Source organism: Trachemys scripta, chromosome 9, assembly GCF_013100865.1.
Source record: "Trachemys scripta elegans isolate TJP31775 chromosome 9, CAS_Tse_1.0, whole genome shotgun sequence".
In the NCBI taxonomy this organism is placed as follows: domain Eukaryota; kingdom Metazoa; phylum Chordata; order Testudines; family Emydidae; genus Trachemys; species Trachemys scripta.
This window is the reverse complement of record NC_048306.1, coordinates 102,143,575-102,167,878: the sequence shown is the minus strand read 5'-3', so window position 1 is coordinate 102,167,878 and position 24,304 is coordinate 102,143,575. Positions and strand designations below refer to the sequence as shown.

General features: G+C 44.5%; 1 protein-coding gene across 1 annotated transcript in view; it reads left to right on the top strand.

Moving 5' to 3' along the window:
• LOC117883231 (probable cation-transporting ATPase 13A5) overlaps nt 1–24,304 on the top strand; it is a 58,464-nt gene that overhangs the window by 8,174 nt on the left and 25,986 nt on the right. Inside the window, exons 2-15 of the mRNA XM_034782330.1 lie at nt 125–298; nt 1,413–1,559; nt 1,752–1,822; nt 1,913–1,993; nt 2,647–2,716; nt 4,917–5,051; nt 8,548–8,620; nt 9,542–9,673; nt 10,293–10,463; nt 11,843–12,000; nt 12,197–12,385; nt 13,639–13,700; nt 18,337–18,487; nt 21,868–21,954. Of these exons, the coding sequence (XP_034638221.1) occupies nt 125–298; nt 1,413–1,559; nt 1,752–1,822; nt 1,913–1,993; nt 2,647–2,716; nt 4,917–5,051; nt 8,548–8,620; nt 9,542–9,673; nt 10,293–10,463; nt 11,843–12,000; nt 12,197–12,385; nt 13,639–13,700; nt 18,337–18,487; nt 21,868–21,954 (1,701 nt within the window). The remainder of the gene's footprint in view (nt 1–124; nt 299–1,412; nt 1,560–1,751; nt 1,823–1,912; nt 1,994–2,646; nt 2,717–4,916; nt 5,052–8,547; nt 8,621–9,541; nt 9,674–10,292; nt 10,464–11,842; nt 12,001–12,196; nt 12,386–13,638; nt 13,701–18,336; nt 18,488–21,867; nt 21,955–24,304) is intronic.

Below are 24,304 nucleotides of genomic sequence, written 5' to 3'. Positions count from 1 at the left end.
CCCAAACTGAAGACGGGGTTGCTTAGAGGGGGAGTATTAGCTAGAGAGTCTTTGCAGCTCTGCTCTTTAAAACAAGTCTCAGTGTCAAACCGTTTCAAAATAACGTCTTGTCTTTGTCCCACAGGAGATATTTGGCTACAAAACTCAAGGCTGCCGGAAAGCCATGTGCATTGCTGGATATATCTTCTCCTGTGGGACTCTTCTCCTTCTGTTTTACTGGAAGCCAGCGTGGGATGTGTGGGCAAACTGCATCCCATGTAACTTGCAAGAAGCAGATGTCATATTGCTTAGAACAACAGTAAGTGCACACTGTAGCGTGTACTTTTAACTGGACGTCTTATTAATTCATATAAAGCTTTCACACACACACACACACACACACACACTTAAGCAGCCTGTCCTACTCTCTCAGTATGTAATAGCAATTTTCTAGTATTTTCCAATGTAAATACTCAAGTTCAGATGTGGACTGGCAGGGATAAGTCAGGCATTTGAGGGAACCCACTAACTCCAAATCATTTCCATACAGACATTTTCAGAGAAAGTGATTCAAAAATATTGTGCAGAGGTTATGGTTACATTAACTAGAATTGAAATACTTTAACACTGAACATTAGATACCTCGTGTACACTGCATATCCCCATTGCTTAACCACCAGTGTTAGAGTAGGTCTCATTCTAATATGATTACTGCATAACACTGCAGAATGCTGACTTCTTCTATATTTGCTTACCCTACCTACACGCAAGAATTCAGAAGACAGGACACAACAGAGGGGTCAATCCTAACAAATATGGTTGAGCCTGTCTTTTGTGTAATGCATGTGGCTAATATCATGAGAGAAACTCTGTAGGATTGATTTTAGAGAGCTGTATCGTAGGCCTTAGCTATATTAGACTTCCACTAATTATATCAGTGCAAACACCTAATATGCATTTGATCCCCAATACATGCACTACATCCCCAATATAGATGTACTTAAAACAATTAGTAACTTATTGCATTGTTGTAATGGTGATTAATAACTGATCACACTAAGCTATATTGATTAAAACACAATTTAAACTGGTTTAAGTGCATCTGTATTAGACATTTGCACTGATCTAATTAGATCAAATTTAGTTACATTGGTTCTCATTTTCTACTATAGCGAGGCCTTAGTAATATTGCAGCCCTCATTCTGGGAAACGTGTTTTCCAGGGTCAGGAAGCAAGATTAAAATGGGCGATGTTTTAGACCTAGACAGACTTCATTAGGCGAAGCAGACCGTAATGAAGCTCTCTGTTCTCGGCTCCTAACCAAAAGTTCTGTAATTATGTACTGCCAGTCTCTGCCATGGCTTTACACAGAGAACTAGACTAAGAATGTGTCATTCCTTCAAAGCACACTGAACTTCCCTTTATTCCTCCAGGATGAATTTCAAAAATACACCAGAAAGAAGGTGACTTGGATCGACTTGTCCACATTGAATCTATCCGTTAGAGATACATCAGATAGTCTCTTCATTGCTGACAAAGATTCTGTCATAAACAGAGCCATAATGAAGCCAGAATTAAAAGTAAGTCATGGATGGATGGATACAGTACGTGGTGTTAGGTGAAGAGGCAGATGAAAGCTCTTATCTCAGTTTCTTCCTGCGTCTCCCATTAACTTTAACTGGAATTATATCCATGCATCAAGGAAGAGAACTGTCCCTGTAATAAAGTGAATCTGGGTGTTCTAAATGGCATTTGTGCCTTTGGTTTTGCAGGTCAGAAGCATCCAGGTACAGAAAATTCGATATATTTGGGATCTCTCTGTGAAGCAGTTCCAGAAAGTCGGGTGAGTTTAATCGCTCATTACAAAGTTCTTTGAAGAAGCAAAAGCCCCTTTCAGAACATCATTGTTTGAACTCTCTCATGGTTATCTTAGATCGCTAGATGACAGCAACTCATGTTACGACATACATCACAAGTTTGGAACTGGTCTGACGAGAGAAGAACAGAATATCAGGTACAGTCCACGCCATTTCCAATCTATTTGATATTTCAGATTTAAAAAGGCATATGGGCCCAATTCTTTTCTTCCTTACTCACATTTCACATCAGTTTATTGCCATTTACTTCAGTAGTAATGTAAAGTGCGCTGATGACATTGAGAGGGTGGACAAAATGAATGCACCTTGCACTCTGAGGAGCATAGTCACAAATGGCCTCAGTTACAGTGATGTAAATCTGGAGAAACACCATTGACTCAATGAGGTTAGAATTGGCCCTAAGAATGGGAGAAGAAGGGAGGGAAGCGCTGCCATGTTTCACCAGTTTACCAAGCCAGGCTCACAGCAAGAGTCAGTGGTAGGTCAAAGACGCTTTTTGGCCTTTGATAAAACTTGCATGAATTGCATGAGACAAGTGAACATTGGTCTCAGTGTAATTCCCCCTCAGATTCAATAGCTTCTTGATAGACTTCTGTCTCATTCAGCCATCTGTGTTCTTGATATTACCTTTAAGATGTGGTTTTACCATTATTTTATAATGCCATTTTTTGTGTATGTGAATTCTTAGTTACATCAGAGGTCTGAACTGAAAGACCTAGGGACCTTCTACAGGAGCATATGCCAGGGAACTTTGTTTCTCTGATATTAACCAATTCATGATCTCCTACAGGAGGTTAGTGTGTGGGCCCAATGCCATTGAAGTTGAAATTCGTCCTATTTGGAAGTTACTTTTTAAAGAGGTAAGCTGCATCTCTATTTTTAAGTCTTGTTATTTGAAGAGAGAGCTCAGAAACATTTTGAGAGTAACATTTCATTTTTCTACCCTGGAATTCAGCAATTGACGGCATAGATACTTACTAAAAACAAAGCAGTGTAGAAAAAACTCAGTGATACATGATACAGTCATCCCTTCAGTTGTGCCAGTTCCATTCCTCTAACTACAATGGAGTAATACTGGGATAACAGAGAGGACAATTTGACCCTTTATGTACAGTTTAAAAAAAATGGTTAGATGGCGGATTAAGAAAGAAAAATGCGATTGCTGGGTCTCGTTCTGATCCCATTGACACTGTGGTATAAATCAAGAGTAACTCCACTGAGTTACATTAGTGTAAAGCTTCTGTAAGAGAGAAATCAGGACTATCCTACATATGAGCACATCCATATAGGGTGTAGCCACACTACTTCAGATTATGAACTCATTGTATCTCATATGATGAGCCAGACATGAGCAGTACCTTGATGGGAGACCAACCACCAATAAAAACATAGGTTTCACAGCAAGTGGTGTTGGTGACTGAGTACTTGTCACTGTTCCCTCGGGGTCAATACTAGATTGATACCCATCATGGTGTGAGGAGTCACCATCTTTAAGACAAGGTGTACAAGTTCAGGTTTGATCATTAATAATCCAGTAGCACTTTTTGCAAGGATAGAGGTTAGCCTAGTGCCCTCTGTCTCCTTAAATTCCCCTTGTCAATTGAAAAACAGAAAGTATTTTTGACTTTGTATCCTAAACTATTCGTTAGTACTGCTGTGCCTTGCTAAACAGTTGCTGTTTCTCTGTAGAAGTGACTGCACTCAGTATTGAGTGCAGAAATCGTAATGCCGAAGAGAACTCCAGGAGAGCACTTTAAAACAGGCTATTTAATTTGAACTTTGCACTTGCATCGAAGTGTGCAGCCTCATGTGTGATGGTTTTTAGGACTGTGCCTCTAGGCAGGTCTCTGAAAGCGGTGGTGCTTTGCTTTAAGTGCACAAGGAAGTGTCAGTGATGGACTGCCCTGGTGATAATATTGGCCGGGATACTACTGTATTGGCTGAGTGTACATCTTTGTTTTGCTCCTGACCCTTTATTCCTTAGACCTGGGTGAATATTTGTAAAAGTGTGTTCCCATAATTTTCATTCAGGGGTTAATTTTTTCAGTAAATTATTTACTCAGTGCTAGCCTTATGCAGGCAAAGATCCCATTGTCTTCAGTGGGTATGTTGGCTACTCCAGAATGGAGCCTTTAGTTTAATGATTGAAGAGAGGGTTAGTATCTGAAGATTTTTACTTAATTCCTGCATTGGTTAATTCGGATACTGGAATAACCAAGATTACTGGGCCACATTATGTCCTCACTTATCCCCACATATAGAGTTTAATGGAGCTATGTGGGTTAAGTCAAGACATAATTTGGCCTAGGGAATGTGGGCCTGATTCTCCATTCCCGTATGACGTACTGAAATCAGTAGTGACAATGCTATAAAACTACTGTAAGATTAGGAAAAAAATCAACCTCCCCATTTTTAATTGACTCCAAAGTTTGGTCCAGCTAAGGGACAACCCCTAAGGGAAAGTCCTGTCGAATTTAATAGTAAATTAAAATCTTTCTGCGGGATCTCATTCTCTACTAAATTCAGTAGGTTTTTAGAGTAATTTCTGTTGAACCCTATTGGTTTTTCTCACCTGAGTTCCATAGGACGTTGCCATAAGGGAATAGTTTTCTTTCTAATTTTCCAAATAAATTAGAATTGATAATATTATCTTAGTATTAAACATTAAATCCCAAAGGATTCATGACATTTTGGGTAGCTCAGTATTTTATTCATTGCCTCTTTGCTGAGAGCACTTATGAGTGCCGCATGTGATGGCCATTTTTGTGATGTAAATAGTTTGAGACCACCAATTCATTTTGGCGAAATCACTGCACAGCCATCAGATGACAACTAGTTCTGAGCCAAATCAAATCAACAAGATGGAGGTGAAAGCTATCAGTCCCCTGAACCACCATGGGAGAGTATTGGCTTGTGACAAGCCCCACAATTCTGTTTTAAATTACATTGAAAAGATTCCATGAAATCTATAGTGAAACCTTTTCATCTTCGCCCACGTGCGAGCGACCACTGAACAAACTGTGGATTTCTCCTGACTGTGTGATATATTTGTGTTTGCAGATTTTAAATCCCTTTTATGTGTTCCAAACCTTCACTCTGACTCTGTGGTTGAGCCAAGGTTACATCGAGTATTCCGTGGCTATCATAATCTTGTCAGTCATTTCTATTGGCTTAACCGTGTATGATCTCAGACAGGTAAGGCTGCTATTCATGTAATCAGTTTTCCAGTTCAGCCAACAGTAATAATTTCATTTGTCTCAGACACAGAATAAGAAGCAATTTCTGCACTCTGTCCTTTTGGTTAGCTGGTATTATTGCAGATTCCACAAATTCACTGAAGATTAGAGTTGGGCCATCCATGAATTTTGGATCCAGCTTGGAATTTCCCCAAAGTGCAAGGGGGTTCAGAGCCAGCAAATAACAGGCCTAACATAAAAAAGAAATGTGGTATTTGTGATGGCTTGGGTCACAGAAACCCCCTTGGGACTACCACCTGATGTGCTGAGACTACCTCTGAGCCCGTTTTCCCTGCCAGCTTGGGACTTCAGTACACTGTCTTGTTGAGCCAGACACGCTAGCCTGCTGCAAACACAGACCCAGGTCTGAACCACGTCCCCCCACAAGCTGCAGACTTAACTGAAAACAGCTTAAGAAGTGCTCCTGTCTCTAGCCCCAGATACCCAGTTCCCAATGGGCTCCAAACCCCAAATAAATCAGTTTTATTCTGTATAAAGCTTATACAGGGTAAACTTATAAATTGTCTGCCCTCTATAACACTGATAGAGAGATATGCACAGCTGTTTGCTCCCCCGGGAATTAATTACTTGCTCTGGGTTAATTAATAAGTAAAAGTGATTTTATTAAGTATAAAAGGTAAGATTTAAGTGGTTCCAAGCAATAACAGACAGAACAAAGTAAATTACCAAGCAAAATAAAACAAAAACACGCAAGTCTAAGCCTAACACAGTAAGAAACTGATTACAGATGAAACCTCACCCTCAGAGATGTTCCAATAAGCTTCTTTCACAGACTAGACTTCTGTCTAGTCTGGGCCCAATCCTTTCCCCAGAACAGTTCTTGTTCCAGCTCAGGTGGTAGCTAGGGGATTTCTCATGACTGCCACCCCTTTGTTCTGTTCCACCCACTTATATATCTTTGGCACAAGGCAGGAATCCTTTGTCCCTGTCTGGGCTCTCACCCCTCCTTCTAAATGGAAAAGCAAGAGGTTAAAGATGGATTGCAGTTCAGGTGACATGATCATATGTCACTGTAAGACTTCATTGCTCACTTGCCAGCACACACATATACAGGAAGACTTACAAGTAAACAGAGCCATTTACAACCAATTGTCCTGGTTAATGGGAGCCATCAAGATTCCAAGCCACTGTTAATGGCCCACACTTTGCATAACTACAATAGGACCTCAGAGTTATATTTTATATTCCTAGTTTCAGATACAAGAATGATCATCCTATTTGTATGAATGTAACACACTCAGTAGATTATAAGCTTTGTAATGATACCTTACAAGAGACCTTTTGCATGATGCATATTCCAGTTACATTATATTCACACTAATTAGCATATTTTCATGACATCATATGCAGTACAACCTCATAGTATTAGTCTTAAATTCTCAGACGAGTTAATACATCTCTGCCTTTTAGACGCATCTTCCAGTAACTTCACTTTACCTCAGTCATTCTCTGAGGAAAAGGATATTGTGTTTTTCAGATGAAGCCACAAAAATGTTCAGAGTTGGCCTATGCACCCAAAGCTAACATGCTTATCCAAGATGTACCTGAATTGCTTCATTCAGTCTGCATACCTGGCTTATAATTTATTAATTCAATCCTATGAGGCACTTGCACACCATTGTGGGACCTCAGCACTTCGCATGACCAGGCTGTTTGTGAGGACAAATACTCCTAACATTTCTGGCATTTCCTGCCTTCAAGTCAGGCTAAAAGTACAGAGAATACCCTCTCTCCTGTTATGTCAGAGCTGCCAGCCCTCTTGGCGAGGCAGAGAACTCCGACGGCGAAAAACTACAAAAAGAAAAATAACCCTATTTTCAAAGGTCTAGGAACATGCAATTCTGGCATTTGGGACAAGGTTTGGCTGGGGGGGACAGGGGGGTAATTGTTTCAGGGGAAACATTTTGCTGATCCTCAGGTGAAGTTGTTAACTGCATGGGAGTGAAGCCTTTAAGTCTAAACAACATGAGCCAAATCATCCCTGGTACAAGCAAACTGACATTCTCATGGCAGTCCATGAGAAAAATAGCTGGTGATGTCAGTGGTGGCAGAAGTTACAGCTGGGATGTAGGTGGGTTGGGAAAAGGGCATAAGTGGTAAAGTAGTTTAATTTGCACCCATTTGGCATTCCCTGGTTTATAAACTGAGTGACATAAATGCATTGCTGAGGTGGCAGTGGAAGGGAGAGGCAGCAAGAAAGTCAGCTTTCAGGAAAATAAAGTACGACTTCCTGCTGACTGTCATCTTGATGCAAGGGTCACTGCTTTATCACGTAAACACGCTTTGTAAACGGTGTGTAACTTAAACTACAGTCTGAATCACCAATGAAAAATGGCCCCACATCTTTTACATATGACGTCCACTGAATTACTAATTCATGTACTTACAAGAATTGAATCCTAGAGCAGGTGATAGTGGGCTCTGCCCTGTTCACCCCTCCCCCCCCCCAGAGACCGATGATATGTTGTCCTTGCTGGAGAAGATTATGGCACTGAGCTACTTCTATTTTGTTACTGTCCTAGCTCAAATGCACAGCACAAACCTCACACAGGTCTAAGCAAGCATACGTTGAAGCAGCACCAGTGTTACTTTGAGGGACCTGCCATTTCAATTGGTGTGCGCATCCCGCATTCCAGTGCACCCAGAACACAAACAATGAGCTAGCCAGTGTTCTTGGACAAGGTCAAAGTCTAAGCTTTTAGCATGAAGAGTGACCATTGTCTGAGCCAAAGGGTCCTCTTCCAACTGGTCTGAAGTTTTTATAAGAAGAACACGGATTAAGAAGCCCACACCTATGACTAGATTTTATAACTAACTTTTAAATTAAGGTGACATATCCCCATTACAATACTGTACAGAGCCCAAACCTGTGATACTTCACCTCATCAGTTTATTACTCCGGATATGCAAATTGCTAAATTGGATTACAACCAGCCACCTGCCATTTAGAGATATCGAACTAAAATGACCAAACGTATAGATTCTGTTTCTGGTTTTGTGCAGTAGTAACCTCTGTAATAACTGGATATTTACACTCGGTTGTTCTATTGAGCCCCTTCCAAGCAGGGGAAAAAATGGACCAACAGGTGGAAATTCACTACTTAGGGATTGGAAATGTCATGGAAAACAGAGCCTGATTCATTTCTTAATGTTGCAAAGCAAGAATAACTTTACTCATGTGAAATTGGCATCATGAGTGGAAAAATCACGCCCCATTACACTGTACAGCTTGTTCTGCTGTCTAACCGGGGGCAAACCCTTTGAACACATTTCCTGATTGGTAAGGAAAGCATAGGGAGTATGAATCTTACCACTTATAATCCAATTAAGTTCAGTTTCAATGATCAAGAGTAAGCTTCATAATAGTAAAGTGTTTTGCTTGGCACAAGTACTGTATTAGTATTTCAACACTTAATTTGCTACCCAATCGACAGCAATCTGTGAAGCTGCATGACCTTGTTGAGGAACACAACAAAGTCCAGGTTACAGCCTGCACAAAGGATGAAGGTGAGTGATGTCGTTGGCCTTCTTCCCCCTACCCCTTCTAATTCAATAGGGGGTCAAACTCTGCATTTGGAAGTACACAGACATACTTAGGCTTATCTGCTTGCAGATGTATTTCAGTATCAAGAACAAATTGGGTAAAGTAACTCCATAGTGCAGTGACTAGGATGTTAGCCATGGACACGTGAGACCAGAGCTCAATTCCCTGCTCTACTACAGACTTCCTCACCTCAGTTTGTCTCTCTGCACCTTGGTTCTCTATCTGTGCGATGGGGATTACACCCTGCCTCCCAGCGATGTTGTGAGGCTGAGTCCATTAGGGATTATGAGGTGCTCAGATACCATGGTCATGGGGGTCATAGGTACCTTAGGCAGGTTCTCTTATCCAAAGCAATTTATAGACATTAACTAATTAAGCCTCAGAACATCACTTCAAGGTAGGCAGGCAGACAAGTGTTTTCACTTGTACCACTGTAGATCCATAAGTGTGGTTCCTCCGAAACCGAACAATGGAGTAAAGCAGTTTGGTTGTGTAGTGCAGAGGGGCGGCTCCAGGCACCAGCACAGCAAGCGCGTGCCTGGGGCGGCAAGCCGCGGGGGGTGGCCTGCCGGTCGCTGTGAGGGCGGCAGGCAGGCGGCTTTTGGCGGCGTGCCTGCGGGAGGTCCGCCGGTTGCACAGCTTCGGCGGCAATTCGGCGGGGGGGACACCAATGGTGCAGCACCGGCGGACCTCCCGTAGGCATGCCGCCAAATCCGTGTGACTAGCGGATCGCCCGCAGGCGCGCCACCGAAAGCCGCCTGACTGCCGTGCTTGGGGCGGCAAAAAACATAGAGCCGCCCCTGGTAATGCAGGCCTTAAAATGTTCCTGTGGATCATAACCTGTGTCTAAGTGAACACTCACTTCATTTTATATTTTACTATAGGTTGCAAAAAGCTGGAGTCTCGTTATTTGGTCCCAGGAGACATCCTTGTTTTAGAAGGAAAGAAGCATTCTTTGCCATGTGATGCTATCCTGATCGATGGAGGCTGTATTGTAGATGAAGGCATGCTCACAGGTATAAACTTGGATTTTGATTCATCTTTTGTCTCCATGCAGTTCTTTGCTCTCTCTCTGGAGATACGTTTTTATCAATTCTTATTACAAATTGTTTATCCTGTATCAGAATGAGTTGTTGCAAAATAAGGAAAGACTGTGTTTTGAATAATTTGCAGTCTCCTTGGGAAGGGCTTCTGATTAGTTCTAAACTGCTCAGCATAACTCAATTTCTTACTAAAGATGAAACCAGATCTATGTAATGTATTGTCAGGAACAGGAAATACAACAAACATAAAAACACAAAAAAATTGTTTTTAAATGCTCGGATGTTGTAATGTGCTCTGTGTGGGCAGACAATGATACACACACTTCAGCAGCAGATTGCAGTGTCACCCATATGCACTTAGCCACTATAAAACTGTGTCTATCTGAGGGCAAAGTTTGACCCAAGTCTTTAGATTGAAAACCAGGGAGTTGTCTGAAGTGCTCGGATGTTAAAAATCATAGCCACCATCCAGTCCATTTATTTATTTATTTATTAAAAATTCTTGCTGATTGGATATATATTAATTGCACATTTCCTGAGTCTGATGGAATTTAAATACACCCTAACTGGAATTGTACAACATGATCTTTAGGTGAAAGTATTCCGGTAACTAAAACCCCTTTGCCCCATACGGAGAACACCAAGTTCTGGAAAACACACAGTGCAGAGGATTACCGAAGACACGTCCTCTTCTGTGGAACAGAGGTCATACAGACCAAGCCCACAGGCAAGGGACCAGTGAGAGCTGTTGTGCTGCAAACTGGTATTTATTTTTGATTTTACTGGTTGGGTGGTGGGGACCAGATGGCCCAGGGGACACATAGTAAAGCTGTTCTCCCTACATCCCTGGTTCAAATCCAGCCCATGTCAGAGACTGAAAGTTATTTATTCCCATCTGATGGTTGTGTTTTGGGTGGGTCTCAGTCTAGTTCCTAGTGGACAGGGGCCCACATTCCAAACAACTGGTGTTACTGGTCTCCCTTGACAGCAGTCTCAGTAGATAGGCCTGGGTTTGTCTACCTCACAAAACCCTCCAGGGGCTTGTCTACACACAAAGCTTTAACCAGGCCAGTATAAAGTGGTACAACCCACAGTTCTATCAGTACAAAGGTGCTTTATAGCAATTTAGCTATTCCCATATGGGAAGGGAGATAAGATGCAATACCTTTATACCAACGTTAATGCATTCGCACTAGGGTTTGTATGGGTATAACTATTGCAGTAATCCAAAACGGTTATGGCAGCACAATAACTGTGTGCAGACCAGACCCAGGTACGCTACCAGGACAGCACAGGAAGCGTGAACTGCCACTGTTTGGTGCTGTACCTCTTCCTTTCTCACTGACTAGAGGACCTCGGTCTGCATGGCTGACAACTCGGCACCTTTCACCACTACTAGCAGCTTTTTAGAAAGAAATCTCACTGTTCCCGTTTAATGCGCGCGAGCTGATCTAGTTTGGTAGATAAAGAATGTTCAGTCCAACTGCAGGGGTGTGTCTCCGCTGCGTCTGGGAGAGAGCTTCCCATCCCAGGCCCACAGACTTGTGCGAGCAGGGTTCACACTAGACGGTGATTTACATTGCAGCTCAGGCTGGAGCTTGCACTCTCAACCGCCCCCGCCCCCGCCCTCTAGACATCGGAGCCTGAGCTCCAGCCCGAGCCACAATGTGAAAGCGAGGCAAGTCTGTGGGCCCAGGCTGGGAGCTTGCTCCCATAAGCAGTATAGACAGAGCCTACAGACTTCAGCCCAAACCCACAGGCAAGGTCCTGTGTGGCTGCTATTCCAGCCCTGCTATAGAACAGTGTCTCCTGCTTCCCCTCTGTGCTCCCAAGATAGGGGTTCCTATAAGTATAGATACAACGATCCTTCCCTAAATCTCTCCCATCCATGCCTGTGCATTCAGAGCAGGGGTGAAATCCGCCTCCCAGGGGCTACCACCACCCAGGTGAAGGTGTGAAATGAGGGATTGTGTTATGGAGAGTCTTTGCCTGTTGGTGAATTTCACCCTACATGAGCTGGCCAGATATTTTGTAGTGCCTTCAGAAAGTCTTTACAATACCATCCATCTCCTAATTCAATTGTGTTCAACCTATCGTGTCATTAGATAACATACACAATTTGTGGTGATTGTCTTAATATAGGGTTCAACACAGCCAAAGGCGATCTGGTGAGGTCCATCCTCTACCCCAAGCCCATGAATTTCAAACTCTACAGAGATGCCTTCAAATTCATCATAATCCTTACATCGATTGGCGTGCTTGGACTGATCTATACAGTGTGTGTGTATGTACAGCACAAGGTAAGTATTAGTAACGTGATAATGGAATTCCTTCCCCACTGAAATTCCTTCCTTCCGAACCCTGAGTAAGGCAGCTGATTGGAACATCACGCTGCACATACAGTTTCTGCTCAGATAGTCCAAGCTTTCGAACCTTCAAAGAGTAAAAACAGGTTGAATATCATCAACAGGTTTGTTGTGTTTGTTTCTTTTCCAGAAACCAGTAGCTGAAACAGTGGCAATGGCGCTCCTCCTCTTCACTGTTTCTGTCCCTCCTGCGATACCAGCTGCTTTGACAACAGGGATTGTTTATGCCCAAAAGAGGCTGAAGAATAAGAAAATTTTCTGCATTAGCCCCCAAAGGATCAATATATGCGGGCAAATAAACCTGGTTTGCTTTGACAAAGTAAGAAATGGATTACAGCTATTAAAGCAAGATTGCTGCAATAGATTTTAATGCTTTTTGCGAGTTTGGGATTTTGTTCCATTAATGCCATAAACGTTCTTGGCACTTTTGTTCTTGCTCACTCACAGCCAAGTCAAATTCAGGCTGCCTCCTCTGGGTATGTTGGACCCAGGACCTGCACAAAGCCTTCCAGGCAGAACCCTCTTCAGGGAGCTGAAGGGGGCGGAGTAGTAACCATACAGGCATGAGTGACACCACATAGCCTGCTTGCCAGCGAAGCATGCTTTGTGCCAGCTCTGGGGTGTGGTGCAGAGGTTACTCTGGAATCTGTGCTTGCCTAGGAAGCACCACATACAACAAAGGTCACGGAGTGGCTGCTATGCCACACCTGTCCCCAGCCCCAATACAGATTAGCTCCCAAAAGCCCAGTTTCTCAAGTGTCCCTGTGGTCTCTGAGAATCTCTTCCTGTGCATGTTTGCAGGAAGAGGCTGGGTTCAACTGCTGTGACCAGTTTGGAGTCCCCCAACCTCACGGAGTTCGCACACATCACTCCACCTCAGGCAGGAACAACCAATGCTGGGGCTCTGTGTAGGGCTGTAATTGGATCAAAACGTGGTCCCCACCCCCAGGCGGACACTGCCTCCAGACTGAGACCAGACCATGTTTCCCCGGACACTGCCTCCAGACTCATCTCTGGATCTTTCTGTGGTTTTTACATTAATTCTGTTGTCTTTTAACGCGTGGTGAATAATATACCTCCAGACACTGAAACTCTCCTGAAAACAATGGGCCAGATTTACAGCAAGTACGAACCAGCACAGTCCCATTGCACTGTGTGTAACTGTGCTAGCTTAGGCAAGCTGGGAATTTGGTCCATAATTTCCTTAGATCACAAGCGTGAACGTTGGGGATAAAACACCCCTTTCTAGATTTCTGAGATGCCTCGACTCTCTCTGCCCAGAACATACAATTTAATTTTCATGTTTTCAACGATACAGGGCCAGCTCCTGGGCTGGGGTGAACCAGTTCAGCTTCATTCATTTCAGTAGAGCTAGGATGATCTTCACAACTGAGTATCCGGCCCGCTGTAGTTTGTTGTAAATGTATTGTCTGTATTCCTGGTTCTCCTCTCAGCTACACCAGTTTTACACTGGCATGACTGACTTCAGTGCAGTTTGATTTACACTAGCGTTAGTCAGAGAATCAGGGCCTGAACCTCTAATAAAATAATCAGATGTTTGTTTGACCCTAGACTGGCACCCTAACAGAAGATGGACTGGACCTCTGGGGGCTGATCCCTTCAGAAGGAAGCCGGTAAGGAGCTTTGTCCACAAATGGATTTTGTAGTTTGGGATTGTGTTTAGTGATGGGCAGATCTCATATATATTGTCTAAACAGCTAAGAGGTCATCCGAACCTTACCCATGAGGGAGCTTCCTCATATGCCCAGCTACAGTAAAGAGAGGGTCAATGTGGTCTAGTGACTAGGACACTGGCATGGGAGTCAAGAGAACTGGGGTCTCCTCACAGCTCATTCCCTGACCTGCTGGGCAAGTTGCTTTGCGTCTTTCACTTCCCTCGTTGTCCTGTCCTGTCTAGCCAACCATCTGTCACCCAAACAACTTTGAAAATAAATGAAATCACTACTTTGGCCACTGTTAACATCCAGACCACCCTCAATGGACATACCTTACCAGCCAAACTCATCAGACTGAAACGTTCAGACTCCACCCCCTGCAACAAACTGCATTTCAATTCCCATTCCAAAATTGTTTGAGAGCCTGAGGTGACAAGTGGGGTGTAATTGCAAAAAGTGTTGATTATAGCCAAAAATCAGCTGTTTATTGTTCATGCCATGGCTATAGAGATTAATTTTAAACCCACATTGCACTGCGCATATTCCATTTGGCTCAAATACATTTGAGGAGAGATTAGCTGCCCATCATCTTTCACAGGGGCTCAGCATATGCATTATATCAACATCCCAGACTTTAGCAGTGGTTGCCAACATATCGGGTACTTCAGCACAGAGGAGAGAATTGTATCATGATGAGTGATAGAGTGAGCGAGAAAGTTGCAGCGCTGTAAAGTGCCAGTGGAGACAAGCCCTAAGAGTTTCCCACAGGACAGAGAGATAATTACTACCTGATGCACATTAGATAAGATTTTTTAACAAGTGCCGCCCAATAAACGATTATTTGGTAAGACTTTCCTGCATTTAGCAATACAATCTCTATCTGGCTCCTGGCCATTAACCAACAGAGGTTCCATGTACAATTCTCACCAGACAGAACATTTTGTTTGGCAGAAAGCTCAAAAACCACAAAAGGGAAAATAGCCCTGAATAATGTCATGATTATTTCACTTGAGTTAACTGTGCAGTTCCATGTCTGTTCGTGTGACATGGGGAACAAAATGAGCGACACGTGCAAATAAATTTGTATTCAGTGTTGCTGTAGCCGTGCTGGTCCCAGGATATGAGAGAGACGAGGTGGGGGAGGGGATACCTTTTATTGGAGCAACTTCTGTTAGTGAGAGAGACAAGCTTTTGAGCTTACACACAGCTCTTCTTCAGGTTCTGGCCACCGGGTGTCTCTTTCACCCACAATGAAAGAGATTACCTGCAAATAAAATCGGCATTTACGTAACTAGGAAATTCTATAAGGTGCCAACAGGGGCATCATTTCAGATTTCCATGGGTGGGGAGTGGGCAAATTTCAGAGGCGGCCCAGGAGCAGAGCCCCTATATTTAGTGGTCTGGAAGGTGTAGATCACAGGTAGGTCTGGCATGACTGAGGAGTGGCCGAGCCAAATTTGAGTGGCTTTGCAATCCTATGCTCCAGGTCGCAATAGCAAACATTTTGGGGCAGTTGGGCGGTTAACCTGGGCCCTTCCTCAGCAAAATTGTAGTTTCACCTTGACTCAAACATTGGTGGGGCTGGGCCTACGAGCACAGGGAATGGTGCAATGCCACCTTCCTGCCCTACCTAAATGTCATGTTCAGGCTTTGCTCAGCAAGAACCCATGCTGATGACTTGCCAACATACCAGTATGGGCTAATTCTGTCTGCACTGATCTAATTAGTAAATCTGCATCATTACTCCACTCCTCCTTAAACAACATCCTACAAAGAGACTTGCTGAGGGCTAGGCTGGGTGTCACTATGCAGTTTCAGCAAAAACAATGAGGAGTCCTTGTGGCACCTTAGAGACTAACACATTTATTTGGGCGTAAGCTTTTGTGGGCTACAGCCCACTTCATCAGATGCACGGAGTGGAAAATACAGTAAGCAGTATAAATATTACAGCACATGAAAAGATGGGAGTGGCCTTACCAAGTGGGGGGTCAGTGCTAATGAGCCCAATGCAATCAAGGTGGAAGTGGCCTATTCATTCTCAACAGTTGATAAGAAGGGGTGAATATTAAGAGAGGGAAAATTACATTTTATAGTGACCCATCCACTCCCAGTCTTTATTCAGGCCTAATTTGATGGTGTCCAGTTTGCAAATTAATTCCAGTTCTGCAGTTTCTCATTGAAGTCTGTTTTTGAAGTTTTTTTGTCGAAGAATGGCCACTTTTAAGTCTGTTATTGAGTGTCCAGGGAGATTGAAATGTTCTCCTACTGGTTTTTGAATGTTACAATTCTTGATGTCTGATTTGTGTCCATTTATTCTTTTGCGTAGAGACTGTCCGGTTTGGCCAATGTACCTGGCAGAGGGGCATTGCTGGCACATGATGACATATATCACATTGGTAGATGTGCAGGTGAACGAGCCCCTGATGGTGTGGCTGATGTGGTTAGGTCCTATGATGGTTAGCTCTTTATTCAGGCCTAATTTGATGGTGTCCAGTTTGTGGTTAGGTCCTATGATGGTGTCCCTTGAATAGCTCTGTGGACAGAGTTAGCAACGGGGTTTGTTGCAGGGATTGGTTCCTGGGTTAATGTTTTTGTTGTGTGGTGTGTAGCTGTTGGCAAGTATTTGCTTCAGGGTGGGGGTTGTCTGTAAGCGAGAACTGGCCTGTCTCCCAAGGTCTGTGAGAGAGAGATTGTCCTTCAGGATAGGTTGTAAATCCTTGATGATGCCTGGAGAGGTTTTAGTTGGGGGCTGTAGGTGAAGGCTAATGGTGTTCTGTTACTTCCTTTGTTAGGCCTGTCTTATAGTAAGTGACTTCTGGGTCAGCTGATACTCACACCTTCTTGTCAATTGTTGGAAACGTGCAACGTCCACCTTGATTTCACTGGCCTTGTTAGCACTACAAAAGAGTGCCACAAGGACTCCTTGTTGTTTTTGCTGATACAGACTAACACTAAAAAGCAACAGAGGGTCCTGTGGCACCGTTAAGACTAACGGAAGTATTGGGAGCATAAGCTTTCATAGGTAAGAACCTCACTTCTTCAGATGCAAGAAATGGCTTGCACTAACACTAAGACTAACACTGTTACCACTCTGAAACCTGTGCAGTTTCAGTAAAGGAACGTCACTCCACATGTGAAAAGTCCTTTTGTACTTTGAAAGAAGATAAAGAACAGCAAGAATGCTTATACAGCATTTAACTACTTTAAAATGCTTTATAAGCATTAGTTCATTGATTTGCCAAATTGCAATAAGAGCCCAAGGGCTAGATCTAAGTTGCCTGAAATGGAACAGATTCTGGTGGCTCACATTGACTACAGGACCCTCAGTGCAATGTTGCTTCGTGATCTCATATTCCCACATTCAACATTGCTGAACTCCACAGGGGTTGCCTTTTGCCACTTCTGATTTAGTAGTAAAGGAGGATAAATAAATTATAGCTTCTCTTTACCATGCTCACCTAAAACTTAATGGGCCTCCTGTTAGTTCAACATGCCATGTAGCAGATACATTCTAAGAAAACAGACAGTGCTAGGCTGGGTAATAGTTGCGTGTCCTAGAACCATAGGAAAGAGAGAAGAATCAAGATTATAGTGGGGGAGAAATAATCCAGGATGCAATTGCAAAGACTTCACTCAGCCCAAATTGGTTTATGCTCCGTTTCTGCTCAGGCAGAGGAGAGAGCATATTCCGGGAATGCTGCATTACACTGCATTGTTCAGGGCCTGAGTCTCTTCTGACTTACCCCAGTGGAGTAATGCAGGTGCAAGTGAGAGGTGTCTCAGGTCCTCAGACGTTAAGACCACTAGTATAAATGAAGGGGTTGGACGTAATTCTCTGCATTGCACCTTGTGTCATCATTTACGCTTGTGCTAGGTGGATGTAAAATGTTAACAAGTCAGAATTCTCCACTGACACCCACAGGGGCCTTACACGGCTGTTGACACAGAGGTAAAGAATAACTCGTAGTGCGGGGCAGTGGAGAATCAGGCCCAGTGAAGTCAAGCGTGTCACTTCGACACTTCACCAACACTCTGCTGGGCTCCCAACAGGAAACTGTTCAGTGGGATGTTTGCAGTGTTGTTCCCAGGATATGAGCGAGACAAGGTAGGGGAGGTAATATCTATCTTTCATTGGTCCAGTAAAAGATAGAACCTCACCTACCTTGTCTCGCTCAGTGAGATGTAGGGGACTACAGGAAGTGTCATCACTCTTTTCTGTTTGTGTCTTAAGTTTCCAAGATCTCTCTTTTAATAAACAATTACAGGAGCTGTCAAGCAGGGCTCTAAAGCGCCTGTGTTAACTGTAGTATTCATAGCCGACTCCCTCAGCGATTCTCTTTCCAGTAATCACACAGTATGAAGCTGAAATGTAAAGTGCCATACTAATTATGTTTACGCTACCTTTGGCTCATTGAGCAGATTAGGCCTGTCTATGAAATGGCCTGGGGCCTGAATCCTCAGCGGCTTCTCACAGGCTAGCTCCACTGAAGTCAGCCGAGAGGAACCTGTTTACACCAGTCGGGGATCTGTCCCAGTGAATCTAAACATTTCTATTTGTAAAAAAATTGGACACTAACCCTCTGTTTTAAATCAGTTTCCAGAACGTCCACAGCTTTGCCTCTGGTACTCCTTTGCCTTGGGGACTGCTGTGTGGAGCCATGGCGAGCTGTCATTCACTCATAGTTCTGGATGAGAAGATACAGGGAGACCCACTGGACAGGAAAATGTTTGAGGGCACTTGCTGGGTAACGTGACTATTATTCTAACTGCATGTACACAGTATGCAAATCCTTGATGGCATTCCCCTAATCATCAGGCAAGCAACTGCATAGCCCAGTGGCAGCAATATGTAATAGCTAGTGAAATTCATAGATTCAGAGATTCTAGGACTGGAAGGGACCTCGAGAGGTCATCGAGTCCAGTCCCCTGCCCGCATGGCAGGACCAAATACTGTCTAGACCATCCCTAATAGACATTTATCTAACCTACTCTTAAATATCTCCAGAGATGGAGATTCCACAACCTCCCTAGACAATTTATTCCAGTGTTTAACCACCCTGACAGTTAGGAACTTTTTCCTAATGTCCAACCTAGACCTCCCTTGCTGCAGTTTAAACCCATTGCTTCTGGTTCTATCCTTAGAGGCTAAGGTGAACAAGTGCCAGTGCCTGGAGCACTAAACGAGTCCCTGGTCCTGGCCATAAATAATTTCATAGCATTCTGCCTGCAGTTCTGCCAAAGACTAGTGAACTCCGGCTATTTTTACTAAATTCGGAGGCATTGCCACAGCACTGCATCTGCCTCTGGAGTTCTAGCAATTACCTTCCCTAAGGGTACCTACCTGACACACTCCTGATCAGTCAGTGGGTTTGAAAGAAAGACTTCTTTCATCTCTCTGTATGTGATTTGAAACCAGATTCCAGGGAGGTAGTGAACTGCCAGCCCTCTCCTCACTAGTAGTGAGGCCATGGCTCCTACAAGTGGCTTCACTTCCTGCAGTGAGAGCCTGCTGTAGGACAAGAGGGGAAGCAACCAGCTGGTTCTGCATGGATGCAGTCGGGGGGGGGGATGGGGGGGAGAATTTTATCCCATCAGCAAAGAGATACGCTGCCCTGTCCTTCTGGAGGCCTGGCTAGAGACTCCAGCTATGTAGACAGCCACTCTCCCCTGGGACTTAAAGAGGAGATGCTTGGGAGAGTGGCAGCTGTGGGAAAGGGCACCAGGCTGAGATTAAGGGCTAAGGCATGGACGGACGGTGACCTGGCTGTTGGGGGAGGCTAGCCCCTGGACCCTCCCCTTCTGCCCAAGGCCCATCCCTCCTCCCTCTCCCTTTTTGCTCCCCCTCAGAAGCCCAGAGCACCCCCACCATGGCTGGGTGGCGCGGCCACAGAGCCCCCAGCGCCTGAAGCCCTGGAGCACCAGTTGGCCGGGCAGCACATCCCGAGTCCCTGTGGCAGGCTGGCCAGCCCCAGCCCCAGCCAGCATGGGCCAGGGCAGACTGTTGGGAACTGCAGGGGTGGTCTGGGGGCAGAGTGTGGGTGGGACCACACCAGGCTGTTTGGGGAGGCACAGCCTCCCCCAGCCTATGATACCCCCCCTTAGCCATGGGCGGCAGATATGTGAGCGCTCTCCCACTGCATCTCCCTCCAGTAGGTACTAAGAAAAAATATGGAATGGTTGTCAAACAGCTGGTACTGTTTAATGAATAGAGTATGCCAGCTTGTTTGGAAAATGTTTGATATGAATAGAGGCCATTTGAAATAAGAGACAACTTGCAGATGTGTCATCCAGGTCACAAGCTTAGGGCCTTCCCTAGGATACTGGTCTAGTATCCTTGCTGCGTCCACTTTTAAAATAAGGAGAGATGGAGACCTGGGAAACGTCTGATTTATTTTTATGAAAGACTGTGACTCAGTTTCCCATCTCATCTTGTTACCTGCCAGGTGCGAAAGTGTTAATTTCTTTTTTGGAACAGAACAAGCAATGCAATGTCTTTGGGGATGGTTAGTCTATTCATGCTTCACATATCAGGAACTAAAAATCACTAGAGGGTAATTAATGCAAATCCCTAGGCAGGTAAACAAGTTTTTAGGAGTACCACCCCCTGGGGAAATTGCATACAGTGGTTGCGACCAGCAGACAAAGAACTGAGAATTGTATAAAGTGGGCAGCCTGCTATGGGAGAAGGGTCACTCTCACTCCTCCAAGAACTGATAAGAGGCACAGACTCTACAGAAAGGGTTTGAGGGACATTCAAACCTACCAGGGTCTCATGTGGAAGATGGGTGACTCCTGCTCAGACAGGCATTCACATCACCTGGGTGTAGTTTTCAAGTTATGTTTTCTCTCTAATGCTTTGGTTCTAAATAGATACTCCGCTGTATGATGGCTGGCTGGTCATTGGTTAGCCCTGTCATAATGGCCGAGAGAGAGAAGGTTGGCAGATGCTAAACAAAACTCAGACTTGTTCAGGTGACCAGTGAGTTGTAGGAGAAAATGGCAGCCTAAATCCCTGGTCTGGAGGGAGCGGGATGCAGGTTCCTGCACGGAGAGAGATGGTGGGTACAGGCCTGAAACTCAATTAGGGTGCCCTCAAATAGGCCGTGAAAGGGTCAGAAGTACTTACCTCAGAACGGTAACAATCCTCAGTCCCACAGAGCCCCATCACTCTTGCTTCGTGGTCCTTTCTGCCCCCTCCTCCCCCAGGCAATAGCAGCATGGCTGACGTGTGCCTGTGCAGTGCAGTATATGATGGAGATACTGTGCATAATGGAGAGGAGAATGTTGACCTAACATGGGTGAGGACACATTAAAGGCCCTTTTCTAAACACTGCCTTCCAGATGCACCTGTGCTTTTTATACAAGCGTGTTACATTGTTGTTTAGCGCTCAGGAGAAGTGGGCATTACACTTGGGGGACTTACCAACAGAGAGCAGGTGTTCACAGCATGAGCCGATAAAAAATGTGATCTCATGTAATCGTAGACACCCCAGATTGTGGCTGGCAGGCGTCTCCCAGCATATCTAGCCAAATGCGCTGACTGAAGCAGGAAGGGCCCAGTATTACTCTTTCCAGAGACGTACCTAACCTGTTTTAAACAAGGGATTATGACATAACCAATCGTTTCATTGTCTACATGAGTCTAGCTTCAACATCTTGTAAAACTCATGGATATTAAATTTACCTGTATTCCATCACCCTTTGTATTTACACTGGTGACAGACATATGAAAGCATGGATGTCATGTATGAGCACCCATGGGGTCAGCCCAGGGGAGCTGAGATATCCAGCTTCTGCTGGAAGTTTTGTGAGCATGACATTTTGAGTGAAAGGTATGTTTTCTGGTTGGTTGGCTTTTGGTTTTTTGCATTCTCACAGCAAAAAAACAAAAAACAAAACAAAAACAAAAAACCTCGCTTGTGAAATGTTGCAAAGTCAAATTTCAGAAGTGCAAAGAAACCAAAATGAAATGGTGAAAACTTGAGCACAAAGTTTAACCCCCCAAAGACGGGAACTTTTGCACATCCTTAAGTATACCTGTGGCCACAGGTGTAGGTTGAATATTTAAATGCTTTCTGGTTAATGTCCTAATTTTATTATTGGTGTAATTTCCCACCCCCCAAAGGAAATGGAAGATTCCAGTACAGCTCATAGTAAGGCTGGAGTACCAGATACAAGTGTAATCGTTAAACCAGGACCGAACGCTAGAAATGTGAGTTCTGCGTTTTTACCAGAAAGAATATGGTGTGTATGTACCTCCTAGTAGAAGTAACATTCATTAACCTCTCCAATGTTGAGAATTGGCTGGCGGCTGTAAATTGCCTCAACCGTTCTTTTATGCTATTTTTGCATCTTATGAAAGGCGTCCCCGGAACGGGGTCAGCACCTGCCTCTCACGAGTGCCCCCTTCTCTGACTGACAGTGCCTGCAATCTCTCAGTTCTTTTCAGCGGGGCAGCACCCACCTCTCGTGAGCGCCCCCCTCTGACTGATGGATCTCTTGGCGGGTCTTCAGTGACTCAGTCCTCTGACTGAGCCATCTACACTGTCCCCCCTTCCAGGGTACACTGTCCAGCTGGGCCTATCTCAAAGTCCTCAGTAATGCCCTGTAGCCCTCCCTGGGCACCAACATCTCTGTAGCCCTCCCCAGGCGCCGGTCCTCAGTCTGACCAACAGGGCCTATCTCAATACCCTAGTTGGCCATCTTACATGTGAAGTTCCTGCTCTGGGGTGGAGCAGCATGCCCAGGGCTTCCTCCCTGGAACTCTTCGCCTGGCCTTTAGTCCTCTGACCCCAGCTCTCCAGCTGGGTCAGTCTAGTCAGCCCCCTTCTGGAGGGGTAACAGTTCCATACACAGTCCCTGCCCTGGGTCTTTCTTAAGTGAGTCCTGGCAGCCAGCCAGAAGCTATTCCCTCACTTCCCCCAGTCCCTACCAGCAGCTACCTGCCTTAGCCCTTGCAACCAGCTAGGGGCACCTCCTGCTTACCCAGTCCCTGCAAGCAGAGTGCACTCACTCCCTGAAGCTCCTTTTATATGAGCCTGCTGGGCCCTCATTGGCTGCTCCCTGCAGCCTCTCTGATTGGCTGCTTCCCCTGTAGCCATTCTAGGCCACTTGGAGGACCTCTCCACTGCTCCTTTCCTGGGATGGGTATGGCAGGATTCCGAGGCCTCCAGCAAGGGTCCTTTGGGCCTAGTCCACCCCATCAGTGTCCCTTTGAAAACTTGTCCCTGTGTTAAATTGGAGGAAGTCAGGCAGGCACACTAAACTGGCCGTTTGGGGATGTACAGGCAGGGGAGAATCCGTTTTAACCAGTTCCTGTGAATGCAGCAAAGCGGCATTTCCCTGAGAGAGAAATATACTGGGGGGAGGGGAGGGAAACAGATCTAAAGGAAGGGACAGATGAAAAACAACGTTCGCAAAAATTAAAAATGTAAGAGGGAATAAAATAAACGATCAGAAGGAGAGAGAGAGAGCAGAAGATAGTTTTTCTCATCTCACACCACTGTTGTCTATTTGCTATACTGGTAGCAGCAAAGTTGTCCTGCATGTTTCTTTCACACACTTGGAAAGACTCTTAGAGATGAAAAATAGACATTCTAAGAAGTAAAGACAGATGCCTCCTAGAGGAGGACTCTAACATTACCGACAAAGCAAACATGCTTTTCTAGTATCAGAGGGGTAGCCGTGTTAGTCTGAATCTGTAAAAAGCAACAGAGGGTCCTGTGGCACCTTTGAGACTAACAGAAGTACTGGGAGCATAAGCTTTCGTGGGTAAGAACCTCACTTCTTCAGATGCAAGTAATGGAAATCTCTAGAGGCAGGTATATATCAGTGTGGAGATAACGAGGTTAGTTCAATCAGGGAGGGTGAGGTGCTCTGCTAGCAGTTGAGGTGTGAACACCAAGGGAGGAGAAACTGTTTCTGTAGTTGGATAGCCATTCACAGTCTTTGTTTAATCCTGAAAGACTGTGAATCTCCACACTGATATATACCTGCCTCTAGAGATTTCCATTACTTGCATCTGAAGAAGTGAGGTTCTTACCCACGAAAGCTTATGCTCCCAGTACTTCTGTTAGTCTCAAAGGTGCCACAGGACCCTCTGATGCTTTTCTAGGCTATTCAAAGTGAAACCTGTGCAGGGAACAGTTGACAAAACTGGATCTTAATAAATTACCTGAACTGGATCAAATACCCTGGTTACCAGACTGAACTAATCTATAGGAAGAGACATGTGCATTGTAACATACTGAAAAAAAATTAAAAAAGAATACTACAAGTATTACTTCACTCCAAGCGTTTCTCCCTTAGCCCTCAAAGGATTTCACATAAATAAATGCAAAATGGCTAATGAAAGACAGATTAGAACAAAGCACAAAACAGGATGGAAAGCATAGGCTGAATATTGTGGGGGAAAACCCACTGAGGTCTGTAAGCTGTGGAATAGTTTGCCACAGGAAGCAGTGGTAGGAAGCCCCATCTTCAGAGACAATTTAAAAGCTAGTCAGGACTGAGCACTGAAGAATGTGCTATAGGGAACAGTCCTGAATTTTCTAGGGGAAGGT